General features: G+C 31.3%; 1 protein-coding gene across 1 annotated transcript; it reads left to right on the top strand.

The window, feature by feature from the left end:
* Nucleotides 1–2,992: 2,992 nt before the first annotated feature.
* On the top strand, nt 2,993–16,361 carry Smp_145960 (hypothetical protein; the record flags this gene model as incomplete). The annotated part of the gene is made up of 2 exons (XM_018799143.1): nt 2,993–3,350; nt 16,237–16,361. The coding sequence occupies 2 exons, from the start codon at nt 2,993–2,995 to the stop codon at nt 16,359–16,361; spliced, it is 483 nt and encodes a 160-aa protein (XP_018650961.1).
* Nucleotides 16,362–16,850: the final 489 nt, after the last annotated feature.

The raw sequence follows: 16,850 nt of genomic DNA, 5'->3' as shown, positions 1-16,850 counted from the left end.
ATTGCTCATCGGTGATGATCCATAATTGATCAGAAGATTTAAGTCATAAAAGTATGAATAAACTTCATAACATTTGTAATTCTTAAATAATTGATTAGCGTACATCAACATATTATTCATGATCTATTTGTCTTTAACGATATGTTTTTTAATCCTTTTTTATTCTGTTCATATTGTTGGAATCCTTTTGTTGATATATTACTTACTTACATTTGTTACCCTCAATGAAGCATAAGTTGCCGACCAGAGTTCTCCAACCAACTCTGTCCTGGGCCTTCCTTTCTAGTTCTATCCAGTTGTTGTTCATTCATCTCATATCTGTTTCTATTTCCCGAAGTAACGTGTTCTTTGGTTTTCCTCTTCTCCTTTGGCCTTGAGGATTCCAAGTGAGGGCTTGTCTTGTGACGCAGTTGGGTGATTTCCTCAATGTATGTCCTATCCACTTCTTCCTGGTTTCTTCCTCCACTGGAATCTGGTTTGTTCTCTCCCACATTACTTGTTGTTGATAGTGTCTGGCCAACGGATCCGAAGTATTTTGTGTAGACAACTGTTAAGAAACACCTGTATCTTCTGGATGATGGCTTTCGTAGTTCTCCAGGTTTCCGCCCCATACAATAGAACTGTCTTGACATTTGTATTGAAAATTCTGATCTTGGTGTTGGTTGACAATTGTTTTGAGCTCCAGATGTTCTTTAGTTGCAAATATGCTGCTCTTGCTTTGCCGACCCGCTCCGTCATATCTGCATCAGATCCACCATGTTCATCAATGATGCTGCCCAGATATGTAAAGTGTTTTACATCCTCCAAAGCTTCTCCGTCATGTGTAGTTCGATTGATGCATGTTGTGTTGTATCGGAGAATCTTGCTTTTCCATTTGTGTATATTGAGACCTACAGATGTTGAGGCTGCTGCTACACTGGTTGTTGATCTATTAGTGTTGAATATTTTTTAAAACTTGCTGACTTAACCCGGTACAGTATTTTAGTTTAACCATGCTAAAAGACCGACTACAAGTAAAATTAGCGTCATTGTCTTCTTCAATACCCTCACAACATATTCATTGAGGTATTTAGTAAACCGGTGCATACACATACACATTCACTAAAAATAGTAGTTTCTTGCTTATCGAAACATTAAAGCAAAAAGAACATAGGAAAAACAAATGGGGCCAAACTAATCATTTAATGAGCTACCCTTATAATAAAGTTAGAACTTGTCATATTTAATAAAGCATTAAAAAGCGTAAATATAAATCTAACGACTATAATATGGGTATGAAAAAACATAATGATATAATTAATTTATTCATTCTGCCACCCATATCTTTCAGTCTTGTGTGAATATGTGTATGTATGAATATTTCTCGCAGTTTATTTTCCTCTTAATCTAAATAAATCGGTCTCCTGCTGTGTATGAAGAATGAACAAAGCGTATTAGAGCAGAAAATCGTTTTTGATAACTTCTTCATCATGATCCTTAGTTATAAATCCTAAATTATCAGTGTCTATAAAATATGATTTTATTGTTTGATCTACTTTGATGAGAAACAACTACAAAATCAATGCTCTCGTTCATTTATTATTATTTTTATCTTTACTGTTGTCCGCGTACTTTGTAACCCTTCGCCCATAAAATGAAAGTGATTTCCCCTTCCTTCCATATTTTCTTGTCTCTTTCATCTCATTACTATGTATGCTGTTGCCGCTTTTGTTGTGTTACAGTGGATTTTTTTCCCACAATTCTGATAATTATCATTGATCAACAGTGTTGTGATTCGTTTATAGGATAGGACATAAACATTATGATCACTCTCACTATAACGTTTAATATTTGATAATATCATATATTTAAATTCCCTTTCTTCTCATTTTCTGAATCTCCTCAAATTTTTCTTGTGGAAGTGGATGTAGAGAGAGACTTACACATATATACACACAGTACAGTAAATGTTTACTAGTACATAATCAAAACTTTAATAACATAGAACTAAAGAGGATGATAATCAATTGAGAAATTAAAATTACTTAAGGCCATTAGAATTTTGTTCTTTTAAGAAAAAAACAGATATTATTTTTTCTATATATCAGGTAAGCGAGGAAAAAAGTGAGTTGGAAAGAGCTCAAAGCTTACAAACACATCTATAAATACGTACATATCATAACTATTTTTATTTAGTTTTATACAACAAACAAATGCCTTAGGCTGAATACAACAGTTAGGACTCTATTCTTCAGTGTGTGTGTGTGCATATACATATTTGTGTTGACTAGTGTATATGTATGTATGTATGTAGGTGAGTGCATCGTAGTAAGATTAAACACCTTTCATTGGACTAGTTCAAACACGTGCGTATGTGTGTCCATAAATAATAATAAAATTCTTACTGTCATACACCCTCGTTCCCCCCTCCCAATTTTCACAATCACTCAATTGAATTTATAAATTAAAATATAAACAATACGACAAAAATAATGTGTGTACATACATAGACAGTATAGAAACTTTGTAAAGAGTGTACCGTGTGAACAAAACCGTGGGAACTAAATGGTTTGGACAGCTGCTAAATAAACCTATAGTTTTTCTTGTTTTCGGTTAAAATTCTCACGCTCTTCCACAATGTTATCATGTCTTTCGTAGATGAGAGAGTGGATTTCTTTCTATCCGTATATACTAAATACAATAAGAATAATAATTATTACACTACTATTATCAATAATAACATTAACCAACGCGGGTTGTAGTTTGTTGTTGTAGTAGTAATAGATAAGCATGATTGTTAGAAATCATCCAATATAAATCTGCCTTTGAATAGTAGTCTTATCATTCACTCATATTATGCATGTGGTAAGGTCACCGATAAGAGTTGGCACATATGCACTAATATAAATATCATGGATCTCTTTTTTAAATATTTCTAACCAATTTATAATTAAGGATTGTACACACTTTGTTTTGCCCATGTACAACTTCTTCGATGTTAGTATTATCTCCGATGAATTCTCATCTTAATTTAAACACTGTTGTTACTGACGGCGATAATAGCAGTCTCGATGAAGACAATGAAGACGAAGAGGCAGAGGAAGAAGCTAATAAATATCATTTTCGTAAGCCTAGTACTGACAATATAAACAATGATTATGTGTATAGTATGAATCGTGAGCCTCCTGTTCAACATCATACTCGTCACAGGTATCACCAAGTGCTAACCAAACGACCAAGATTATCAACAATAACTTCTGATCAAGAAAGTCTTCATAATCAAATCAACACTACAAATAATAATAATACAAATCAACATCAAATGAATTGTTCTCAATTACATCAAAGGGATTTAGCTATCACGTCGACTAGTATGTCAGTTGGATGTACCACCGATTCTGTTAATACTCACAGTAATGAAAATAATAATGGAATTAATCCTTATACAACATTTCGTTCATTATTATTACAATCTGACTACAACACTAATGATAATAGTTCACCAGAGAAAGAAAATCGAAAGTCAATTTTGACATTGAAAAGTAGATTGAATCAGTATGTTAGTGATGATGATGATAATGATGATGATGTTGATGATGATGACGACGATCCTGATACTGAACATGTTGAGAATATGCCTACATCTGAATTGAATTTAATTCTTCGTGAAGCTCATAATATCGATCGTTTTCCATCATTATTAAAACATAGTTCTCACATAAATTATCATCAAGTTTTAAACGATCAAAGTGTTAGTAATAGAAATGACGAACTAGATGAATTTAAAGGTTAGTAGCAGTACAAAAAGTAGAGTATGTATTCAAAAGATATTTTTTAAAAGCTATTTAAATAGCATATAGTTGTTCATTTAACTAAGTAATGGTAATTGTTACTGTATGTTAACAATAATCATGAGTTTTGAGTTATTTTTTCTAATCACACATTAATAAATAGTTAGAAGCTCATGTACTTGTAAAGATTTAATTTGATATCCATAAGAATTATGTCCAGTCATTACAAACTCTGTACAGATTTATTTTAGAGTTCAAAATTGTTTATCTTGGTCACAGTTTTAATTGCCCGCCCTTTATTTACACTTTTCTATCTGTAAAATAAAAAGAGGAATTCTGTATTTAAAAAGGATGGTATCTGATATTTATAATGATATGCTATGAAGTGATTTATATTTAACACAAGAGTACCCATTTTACATTTTTTAAAAATTTACTGGTGTTACTTTCTCATGATGTAGGCTCTACTTATTTAAGCAGTGATCAAACCGAGACATGATATGAAGTCACTGAATGTTAATCTGAGCCATATTATTAGATGAAAACGACTAAGTTGGGTCGATGTAATAATCTCACTCAGTGGTTAGAGACACTAAGGGACCTGGCTCAAAATCAATATCATTGGTCCAGATGCATGAACTCTTTATCTTTATTTAGATTCACAGTTCTAGTACTACCTCATTCATATCCTTTCTTTTTGAGTTTTCGGACCATATTCTTAATGCACAATCGTTTACATTATGATTGTTACCATAATTCTTTTGACTCCTTCACCATTCATCTTCATAGTTTTATCTAATCATGTTAATATGGTATGACAACTTGATCTAGCGCATATCTGTGTAAAGCTCTAAGCTGTTTATAACCAATTAACTGAATGACTGATTTATTTAAGAATACATTAAAAAATGAAATGTATTGTGATTTTCTGACAAAAAGGGAACTGATGTTGCTTTCTTTCCTTTCACTGTATAGTCTGCTTATTTTTCCACTGATTTCACAACTAATTACTTTCTTCAGCACATATTAAACAAGCATTTGGCAATAAAATTAAATTAACAGTGAATCGTGACATAACTCAAGACTTGCTTTCAATAGTTCAAAACTTTATTCATTTGTCGAATTTTACTAGTATTACTGATATAAAGTTAATCTGTTTCAACCGAAGTGAATCCATGATTGGTTTCATATTTCTTATGATTGAGTAGTTAACTAAGAATATATCACATTGGATAAGTCAAGTAGATTTAGCACTGAGTTGATAATGTGTAAGTCTCTATCTAAAATTTTGTTAGGACCTCAATTTTAGATCAGTCTATTTTATTGAAGCTCCACACTGACACCCCATTAATAAGTTTTCATTTTATAAATACATGACTTTGCAGTTTTAATTATAAATGAAGTGAAGTTTTATGTTAACTTTAAAATCTATCTGGATCCTGATTAGGCATCGAGGATATATATTGGAAGTAGAATGCTTACCAGTAGAAGAGTGAAATAAAGAGAAAAGGAAAGAAAATGAAGAGCTATCAGAATAATTATGTGTAGGACAACTGAAGGAAGATTTGCAAATGATCATCCTACGAGTTTTAAAGTGATGAATACTGCAATAATTAACTGTAACTAAAGATGGAATAGTTTCATTCGAATCCATAATTGAAGTTTCAATGTGATACGCTCTAAGCTATCAGTGTTAAATGCAGTTTATAGCTAACGTTGGTTTAACTATCTTAATGACCATAGATCAAAATTGACTGGTAGGTTTTTTATCAGTACTGATAACTTACCACACTATTTGATTAACATTTAATCCCCTTAATTGAAGTGTCAATGTTTGATCGATTCCTGGTACTATGTGACTTGTAATGACGCGTCACACAATTGAATGAGAAAGATGCATTTGCAATATTGTTTACGATAAAATTGGGTAAAACAACGGTTACAAATGAAATCTTTTATAACGTATTTTGTTAATATTTTTTAGTATTCAAGACTTAATCAATATAAAACTTTTAATTTATAACATGGATTAATTCAAGTTTATTATTTTGTCTAATGTAATAGTAATTTTGATTTAATAACTGTAAAGCTTCATCAAGAAGCTATCAAAAATTATTATTCACCTTAATATACATTGTTTCTGATTATTCTATTGGGATTTTAAAACTGTTAAGATGTAGTACAGTTTCAATTTCCCTGAAGGCATTCAATGACTGACTAAAGTATAGTACAAGACTCACCATTATTCTTAACAGTATTTTAAAAAAATGATTCTGTCGACTGATTTAAAATATCTTTTTATTTTGCTTTTAAGTTCCACAAATCAAAATCGGTAAAGTTATTTCCGAAGTGTGAACTAATAATATTAGAGAAACTGCTATTCATTTTACTTACTAAAACGTGTTACTCCTTTTACAGCATAGGCTACCAATCAGGGTTCCTGGTTAAATCATTTTTTGACAAAGTTCTTTTCTTTATCATCTGGAATCAATAACCCTACTTCCAACCTTCCACTTTTAGCCTGCTTGGGATCGACAATAACCTTAGATGGTCTCCAGGACGAGTTGTAATTCTTATTACATATAGTGAAAATTTTGTTGTAGAATAATAGGGATTAAAATCAAGTTCTTTCATTAGTGTGTATATATGTGAAGTTATTATTATTATTATTATTATTATTAAACTTTCTTGTTTATCTACTATTCCTTCTCATCTTTACCAGGTAAGGTTAGTGTTTTTTTTGTTTCATATTTATTGTTCTTTTACTTTAAGCTTGTAAACCTGACATCTGGAAACATATTAGTGAATATATTTCCAATAAATGACATTTTAATTAAGCAATGAAAACGAAATGTTTATCAAATTTTAACACATTGTACATTTAATAACAAAGGTCATGACTATATTTTGTATATATTTATAAAACAAAACATAACAAAACAATAATTTGAATAGGTCATTCACTATTATTCAATGGTTAACAAATATTGGTGTGTTAATAGTAGAAAGTTCATTTATTGATTTTTTTTTGTTCAACATGTAATAAAATCTTAGTGACTAAAAAAAGTGAAGTTATCTTTGGTCGAATCAATTATTACTCTCTGATTGAATTGAGTTCAAGACAGAGTACCTTTACCATTTTCTAGAAATTAAAACTTTCAGTTTACATTAAAGATAACAATTATCAATCTAAATCTGATTTAAAATTGTTTTCTCGATGAGAGTTTTTTCATGTTAAAATTCAATTCAATGAGAACATATATATAGACCATTTAAAGAAATTAAAAAGAGGGAATCACCTCAACACACTTCTTATGTTCATGTGTAACCTCAAGTGTGTAAGAGTAATAAGTTACACCAAGGTTAAAAGTACTCATTATGATGAACAATTTCTCAAAGATTATTTCCAAATATGAAATACTGAAATCAAAAGTTATCACCATGAGACAATCAATAATCAAGCCTTACTAAAGGAAACTTATCATACATATTAAGCTGTCAAATAACTGTATATTATAAATTCAAGCTTGTCAGATATAGAATAACAATATCAATGAATACTCATTGATGGTTAGTTATGGGCGTTGAATAATTGATCATCATGCTTACAAAGTTGGGGAGTTTTAGTTTCATCATGAAGAAATATTTGAATATGACAATATAGATTGTTTCTTCTAATTTGAATCGTGTTTAAATAGTTATATTTCACAATGAAAATGTCTACAGTTTGTAAATGATCATTCTATTCCTCACCTAATATCCTATGGTCGATCAATCCACCTTGATCTAAGGGCAAAAGAAAAATCAGTATTTTAATATTAAACAACAGAAATGAATTATGTCCCATGTACTATCAACAGTTTACTATTGCTATAAAAATTTGTAAAATAGTGACAAAACATATGCAAAGCAAGTATAGATGATTTTAAAAAAAATAAAACTCATGTAATACTATAAATTCAATAGTACTTGAGACTATTGTACAGGCTCAGTAAATGAATATTTGTAGCATGTTTGTATTACTATCATAACTTAAGGTTCCCAAACATTTATCACTAAATTCCTCTTTTTCCTATATATATATATATATATATATATATATATATATATATATATATATATATATATAGGACAGACTGAATCGCCATTCTGTATTACACATAAGTAAACCTCAGCCTATTAGTTCCCACGTTTTGTGTGAAAATATATACTTCGGTCCGACAGGATGTTTTTTTTTCGACTATAGGTGTATTTATGCACATACATGATTATAACTGGCATGCACATCAATAATGTGCTTGAATAAGAGAGATACACCTTTTATACCATTCATATATATCCATATGTATATGTGTACGCGAACAAAAATAGCTACAATTAAAATTAATGAACATGACTGTAGAGAGAATGTAGTTGTGATACAAATAGTACTGTAAAATTAGTAGACAACAGAAAGATATTTTAGTGAAAGTACTAAGATATCGTTATAGTAGGACTACATTTCTTTAAGATTCAATCATGATAACAAGTACATTAATGATTAGTACAATTATATCATTGAATTGGTGAATAGTTATCAAACATACCTGGTTTAATATGATGGATAATACTACATAAACAATAGCTATCTATGAATTTCACTGTGTATTCGAGTGAATGGTAAAACTTATTGATCGATTTCAAAAATATCAATCTATATTCCGCAGTAAGTAATTATCCACTATAGGATTGGTGGTCTTGAAGAGTGCAATTTGTGGAAATTTTCATTTCTAATGTGATCAAACTCAAGTAAGCAATAGTTCATAGACTTCATGGCTTTTTTTTTAAATATTATTCTATGATATTTTCATCAGAGTAACAAATTTATGTTGTTGTTTTTTCTTTTTCTTTTTTTTTGGTAAAATTTTAAAACTTAGTTATGAGTCTAAATAGATTAGACTAGTTCGTACTTTAAATTATTTGGCTACTCTCTGTTGGAAATGAACACTATAAAGTGTAGATCGAACTGTTTACACATTTTTTTTTGTTCCCGATATGTATGTCGTATCCAGCATTTCCGGGCATTTTTACTATTATTCAGTGGATATGTGCTGAATATGAGTGCAATTTTCACTATATTTGTGTTTTTTATGTAGCATGTTGGGATGAGTTATACTGACGTGTTTATGGAAGATGGATGTGAGTAACATCAGAGATCAAAATGCTCAATGAAAACCAAATTCTTAAGTACAGAATTCGCCCATTAGATGAACGAAAAAATGCCTGAAAATGCTGGATACAGAGCACTTGTTGAAAAACGAAAGACGGATAGACAAATTTACTCTGTTATTAGTCAATGACAGCTTCAATTTAATTTCCTTTAGTGTTTAAAATCCAAAAGACACCATGGAAATAATTTATGCTGGTGAAAATTTCTCGATTGCATCACATATGCATACTAAGTGATTTACATTATTCATAGTTTATGATGTTACATTAGACAGATGTGATTATATTTATCTCTATTTTTCTTGTTAATTTAATCTACTACTTCTTTTTCTAAATGATAACTACATAACTATATATCATTTCATTATAGTAAACATTTCTTTCTATAGTTAGATATGAGAATCACCTTTTCTAGGTGAGTGCTTTATGGTCAAAAGGAAGAAAAAAGATAGTTTTACATCACAGACTGGCATCAGCTGACGAACTGGGGAATCGCTGGATATCTTCCATATTTCCTTATATAATCTTAGTTACGTCACGGTTTACTCATAAATTCAACTCTCCAACGTTCGTTCCATAGGATCTATTTGGAGGTTGATTATAAACTATACACCTGTCAGTGTCTTGGATTTAGCAGTAGTTATAGGTTTAAATTTAGGGAAGAGAAGGACCAAGTAAAACCCACTTACGCTGGAAAAAATTTCGAAAAATAGTTTTAATTCAATTGATAAGCTTTTGATTAGTCTGAAATAATCTTGACTGATAAACAAAACTTATAGATTATTTCAACCGAGTTTATCAAAAAAAGATTTCAGTTACATTATAGGGTCATCTACAGCGTCTTGGATGCTTGTAAAAATCTTATGATGGTCGAAAAATAACTTGCTGGCAAGCAACGTAAAAATATTTGAGTAAACCAAAATCTGGACACAATCGTCTTAATGGCAATCGGTCTCTAGGTCAAAATTAAAAATGCAGAAATGACGCATCCGTCGTCTCTGACTAAAATTACTTTAACAAAGTCTCAGCTGTGGTTGGTTATCCCTTTGACCTTGTAATTAAGAGTCACATCTTATTGATTAATGCGTTGGTGGAGACTTATGTCTAACATTTGATACAACATATACAACTGTTAAGTGTGTGAATCAAATTTTGCCTAAAAAATAGTTTGACTATACAACTTGCCTTATTGAAACAATCTATTAACTCGGACTGTCATCTATGCAGATGGCTGCCAAAAATGAAACACATTAAAGGCGCACCAGTTCATACCGAATTTTGGTATTACTTTCCACAGGTGAGTTTACAATATAATGTGATTAGAATACTCTATTGGTAGACCTGGATTTGTAATGGTACCTAAGACTGTGACTGGTAAATTTTTTATTTCAATCAATATTCAGAAAGAGTAAGTACTCTCAAACCATCATCAAGAAATAAGTTGATTATTGCTTAAGTTTTGTTTCAATGGATTGTCATAGCTTTCTCAAAATATATCTTTGTTTTCATAAAGGAAGTTATCGGCTTCATATTAGTTTCGAGTTTATCTCCGCTATCAATAATTTATACAGTCATTTTTGGTCTCCTTTAGTTAGACTAAGCGACTGTTTCTTCCGTCACTTAAAAACTTACAAATGAGGGTTTTTCCATAGATTTAAAAGTCTTGGTAGTGTTAGCGAACATCATGTATATATTAGAAAGAAATTTGCCCCTTTGATTATCAGTACATGGAAGGGAGGATGGTGGATTCACTGTCCCGGCAACATTAGGTATTATTTATAACATCCATAAACCCTGCATTTGTTTGGAACTATATAATGAAACTAAAAAATGTCAGGTTAGATGTGTTGTTAACCATTTAAACTTTTAAAACGAGGTTTTAATCCAAGTCCTTGTGGATTTTTATAGCGATCAGATATTTTGGTAATATATAGGATATCTGAAGTTGACTAAATACAATGATATGACAAACCAACAGTACTACAGATAAGTACATGCTTATATGAGAAAGATTATTAAGTTCTAAGTTAGGTTTGTTAAGATGTATAATAATCAAGATTGATTGTGTTATGTAGAAGTAATACAATTATCCTAGAAAACATGTTCTAACAATTGTTGCTTTCACTTAGCTTAGAATACATTGATTTCTTTAATTTTGATGTTTAAAGTAAACAGTCAGTTGGAAAAATATCGTTGACAAGAAAGTCAATATTATTATGGCTGCATCAAAGTAGTAGGATAAAAGACATACAGAGAGAACACTTCTGTTTAGTAATTGGATAAGTTTCAGGGATCGAGAATAATTAACTAACCTCGTAGTTTCAGAAGTCCAACTTCTATGAGTTATCACATACACAATACAACTCCCTTTGACTTCTTGATCAAAGAAATAGATGTTCAGTATTAGGACTTTTTAAATTTGAATTTAAACTGTATTACAGTAGAGAAGCTTTCCTTCATCTGATTAGTGGGTTCTTTTTTTACTTTTTCTTACATCAATGGATTATTCCGTTGGTCAAAAATTACACGAGAATTCAGATAGGCAAACGGAAATCATCTAGGGCAAAAATTCCAGAGCCAATATCAATGAAATCGAAGTTATAGTATTGAGAATTTAACTATATTCTACAGAAGGAAGGTAAAATTAACTAAATGTTACTTTCCCTGAAATAATTCATTGTGACTATAAAACAGTAAGGACGTTTGTGAAGTAACTAGGGAAACATACGCCTATTACATAAGTCTGTACATTGGTGTATGGAGTTTACTCTATGTTTAACTTTTTTCCAATATTTCACGTATCTTTAATCTAGCTTAAATTTATTGTAATGTACGAATATGACACCGCTATAAGTTTTAACAGGAGTTCCTCAGTTTAAATGTTCAATCTTTCACTCCTATCTGTTTCTTAGACTGTAGGCAGTTATCTGTATCGATTGTCGTGCAGTGATGTAAGATTAAGTATAGACCTGAGTAGTTATCGTGTCGGTGCCAATATATATATATATATATATATACGTGGATGTCATATACTTAAAGAATTCTGATCTTGTTGTCATTCCGGGTGCACAAATAATAATTCCAAAATCTAATAATCATTTTTTTCCAGTCCATCGAATTCTGTTAACGTTTGGCACAATATTGGATTTATGAAATCTGTTTGCTATATAAAAATTGATCATTGATTTACGAACAATCATTATATATTCCGACTATGTTAATCTTAATTTGAAGTTTGTTGATATGTGAATTCGAACCAATATCAATCTAGTTTCAACTTTTAAAAAAAAACTAGTTAGCATATTGGTCATATGTATTCACCGGAATATTTTCTATCTGAATGGATAAGGTTGTGTCGGTGGCTTATGTTTTTCTAAATGGTCAGCCGATGGATGTCTGATTTGTTTGGTTTCCAATCATTACACTCGCTAGGAATCACTTCCTCACTATTACACCATTGGAATACCAAGTTAAACATTTATTACACAACGTTCGTTAAAAGTTGTGACGAGGTGGTAAACCATTATGTATTCGAATTTAAGTGACAGTGAAATACTTTATTTATCAATAGCGTGTTCTGGAAGATTTATGTATTTCAAAGTGCTTGGACTGAACCCATCAGCATAGTTACTAATGTGTGATAAGTTACTGAACATAATAGTTCGACTAAATGTAATCTATATATCTTTTATAGGATACTGTCGGCATTACAAATAATTGTGTCTGTAATGTGGTGCATCGTTTCAGTTTATCACACCTATATAAACATTCAGGATTTCTAAAACTGGCATGTAAAACCTGTTATTAGTGTAAACATCTGTATTTGAACTACAGAGCTAAACGAGGAAACTGTTTGTTCTTTATTTGCAACTTTTTAGATACAGATGCTCTATGTTTTTACAACACCCACACGTTGCTTGGATGTTCACATGATTGTTCTGTTCAATTCGTTTTGTTTTGTTGTTTACATCATTAGTTGATAGCTAGTAAGATCACGATGACCCTTCTAAATTTCACACAATAAGTGTTAAATATTAGTTTTTAGGCCACAAGTTTCTGTATCCAGTATATTAGTTATTCTTAAATTGTCACCACTCGTGAAAGCCTAGTTTTAACGGCCCCTCTTCACCAATCCATATCATTGCATAGAGTGAATATAGAATAATTATAGGTACAATTATAAGCATTTCTCATTTACACTAGATTGTCTCAAATAATGGTCATTAATTTTACTTACTACTCTGAACTCATTTTGTCTTATAGTTTGAATAGGTTTTTAAAATGTTAACTATGAAAAAAGTACCTATACACTCAAGTTTTCCCATTAATAGATGTATAACGTTTTCGGCTAAATAATTTCACAGATCATTTTATCATTATCAAAATTATTTTTATAGCGGTAGCAACTATCAGTGCATTTGTCCCATGTGTGTCTGTACGTGTGTGTAACTGTTGAATAAAGTCTGACTAGTGGTACTGCTTCTCTTCCTAATACTACTATTTCGATATATATATATATATATATATATATATATATATGAAAAGAACGTGGGTATTTCTTTCCCAGCACATACATAGTACAAAAAATCCTCTATTCCGATTGTTTTGTCTGTTGTTGTCGTTGTTACAGTTGTATTTTATTACTTCTCATTCCAGTCAACCCATATTTCACTACAAGTAGTGAGAGAGAATGACCTTTTGGGGGAATAGTCGCCTTCTTTTTTTCACAAAGCTCTTCGATTCTTAACCTTTTTTTCTCGTCTTTTTAGACAAAAAAATTAACATTCCACTGTATTCCCACTTTTTTCCTGTATAAATCCGCTTACGTTATAAATATTTGTTTGCTTCCCATACATTTTCTTTTCATTAATAGTCGTCCTCTAGTCAGTACTTTATCATTTGTGTGTATGCATTATTACATGTGAAGAGCGTGGTATATATGTCACTGGAATAACCTATAAATATTACTTTTACAATACACTGACTAAGCATATTTCTATGACCACGACGAATGACAAGATTTGTTGGAATGACTAGACTTCTTTCTTAATTTTTGATGAAATGTAAGTTTTGTGTGTGTTAGGTGTGATGGCATATTGGTGATATGCTGTACGTATATGTATATATTTTCTCGGTAAATTGCGTCATTCATTTAAAAAAAACTTAGGAAAGTGCAGCTATTTCCAATCATGTAGCTGCACACAGATTCCTAATTATACTAGTTATTTGAGTAAATTGTCCAATTCACAAACTTTTCGAATTCCTATGATTCATTAATCTTGCGAATAATTCATTTACCTAATGTTGTTGGCTAGCCAAAGGTACAACCTTTAATATAAAGTATAAATATTCATTTCATTTCTTGAACAGATAGTTTTGTATACGATTTAATGAGTCTGAAGATTGATTTCGTCAAATCATAAAACTATTTATAGAGACTTTGAAAAGTAGGAGAAATTGGATGAATGTTTCTTCAACGTTATATAACGTCGACTATTTAGGAGAGTAGTCAGAAAATTTAGATTATTTACCCTGTTGAATAGAAGTTGGGCAGAGAATCCGGTTCTCCACACTTTTCAGTAGTAGCTGGATTATCATTTGTCATCGAGGGTGCTAATAGATAGAGTGTTTTAGCTAGTGTTAGTGATTTTATAGGAAACTATTTCTAAATTAAATTCACTTAGTATTGTTTGTTTGAATCTTCCCATCGATGTGTCAGGACTGCAACTGGTCAGTCTCTAATTGGCATATGTGCATACTGTGCGTATTGTATTAGGACTCAGTGGCCGAGTGGATAACGCGATGGCGTTTGAAGCGAGGGTACTGGGTTCGAGTCCCAGAGTGAACATCAACTCTGAGATGCAGGTACATCCAGCTGACGAGTCCCAAATAGGACGAAACGCGCGTCCTGGATTCCACTGCTAGCCACTATACATCTCTGCTTACTATTTCTAAATTAGTTTGTCTCCTGTTACTCGAATATTATTTGCCTTTTCCTAGAATTCATTTTTATAGATTCTCTTTCCTTGTATGAATTTATCAATTTGAAATAATGTCTAAATTATTATCCACGTAATTTTTCAGTGGAAAATATACAACTTTATTATACAACACTGGCATAATGAGTAAACAAGTAGAGTTTGGTTAACTTCTAGGTATACTTGGTTTAGATTGGTGGTTTTTGACCTTCTTCAACCAAGTTCACCCTGGCTTAAACTCATGGTCATGCTGTAAATTTTTAATTATCAAATATGACAGGTTTTGTTGATGGGACTTCATAACTTCGACTACTTATCAATAGCCAATAAGTTTATCTAATACAATCCTACAAAGGATTAGTCCCTAAGTATCCTGTCAGTAAAATCACCCAGCTACATTTCAGAATGATACAAATTTCAATTACTGAAATAGTATAAAATTTCTTGTTACTGTAAATATCCATTACTCATGATTAACAAGTTTGGAACTAGGAGTTAAGTTATGTTATTAATATCCTACCGTAGCTGCTACCTTGATGTAGTAGTCGCGTTTATTTATCATAACAACCCAATTGAGTTACACTGGCTAGGACACTTGTTCTTTCTGCTATTGTCATGCCAAACAGGTCGTTTGAAGAGCAGTAAGATCAAAAGCAGCAGACCAAACGTCCAAGGGTAAATTCGTACTATCAACTGTACTGGGGAGTAATTGCAATAAGATGTATACCGTGGATAATAAGAATTCCTAGCTATTCTGGCTTTTCACAATTGATCAGAAAAGGCTGATCATAGAATTACCACATTTAATTTGGGCGGTCGTTCAATTCTGGCACTGATATATGCGCATCCGATACGCTAGCTCAACCAACTACTTAAGGGAGAATATAAGGGATAAACGGGAACGTTTATTGAAGAAAACTGGATGGAAGTATGTACACAAACTCAATCATAAATATAGATATGTGTTTCTCGGATAAATAAGCTAAACCTAGACTAGTTGTGTGCACCTATCAGCATCTCTTACCTGACAAACCCAGTTCATCAAACACCACCTTTACCCCGCAAAACTTTGAGAAGTACCTATTCTCTTCGTTGGTAATAAAGAAAAGTTATATCCCAAAGAAGCGTATCATAATATCCACACAACCATAAAGGTAGAGGTGATGAAAATGACGGGAAGCACTCTTAGTTTAAGAAATGTGAATGACCAAAGAAACGCTTTGAGGAACATTTCAATTGGCTTCCAGTTACCAATCCAAAACAATCTAATTAATTGACAGAAGTTTCTCAACTCTTTGAATTTGAAAAAATAGTTTCTAACTTGAAGTCAAGGGAAGTATTAGGACCAAATAATTTTGAATGTAATGTGATTGGTGCACATTTTATTGATTCAAAACAAGACTGAAATGGAATATTTCGCAGTCCGCAAAGTTAATCATTTCTAGTAAATTGTTATTATACCAGGAATAAATATCTTTAATTCTTCAGTGAAACCATAGGTTACTGTCATTAGCCTTGAAACATATGATAAAGAGAAAAGTGTGTGATAACTGTAATATAGGCATAATTCTGATCTGTTTAGAAAGGTTTTTAATTGTAGTTTTAATTCTTTGCATTTGTAGATAGGCAGTAGAAGGTACTAGAACTATGTATCATGTTTATTGGTACCAATCACTGACTTACGCATAGAAATTTTGAAGAAATTCACAAGTATTTTACGACTAAACCCAGCGTTCCAGTTAATATCATTCATATTGACCTACTCAATCTGTGCAAGATCTCCATCAGTAATGATTTATATGATTTAATTAATTCTCAGTTGATTTAAGCGGCGTTCAGGTCTTAAATGATTGATCATATTCATTCATAAGTAACCTTTCTATGTAAAATATTT

This window comes from Schistosoma mansoni, chromosome 3 (assembly GCF_000237925.1).
Source record: "Schistosoma mansoni strain Puerto Rico chromosome 3, complete genome".
In the NCBI taxonomy this organism is placed as follows: domain Eukaryota; kingdom Metazoa; phylum Platyhelminthes; class Trematoda; order Strigeidida; family Schistosomatidae; genus Schistosoma; species Schistosoma mansoni.
This window is presented reverse-complemented; position numbering and strand designations above follow the sequence as displayed.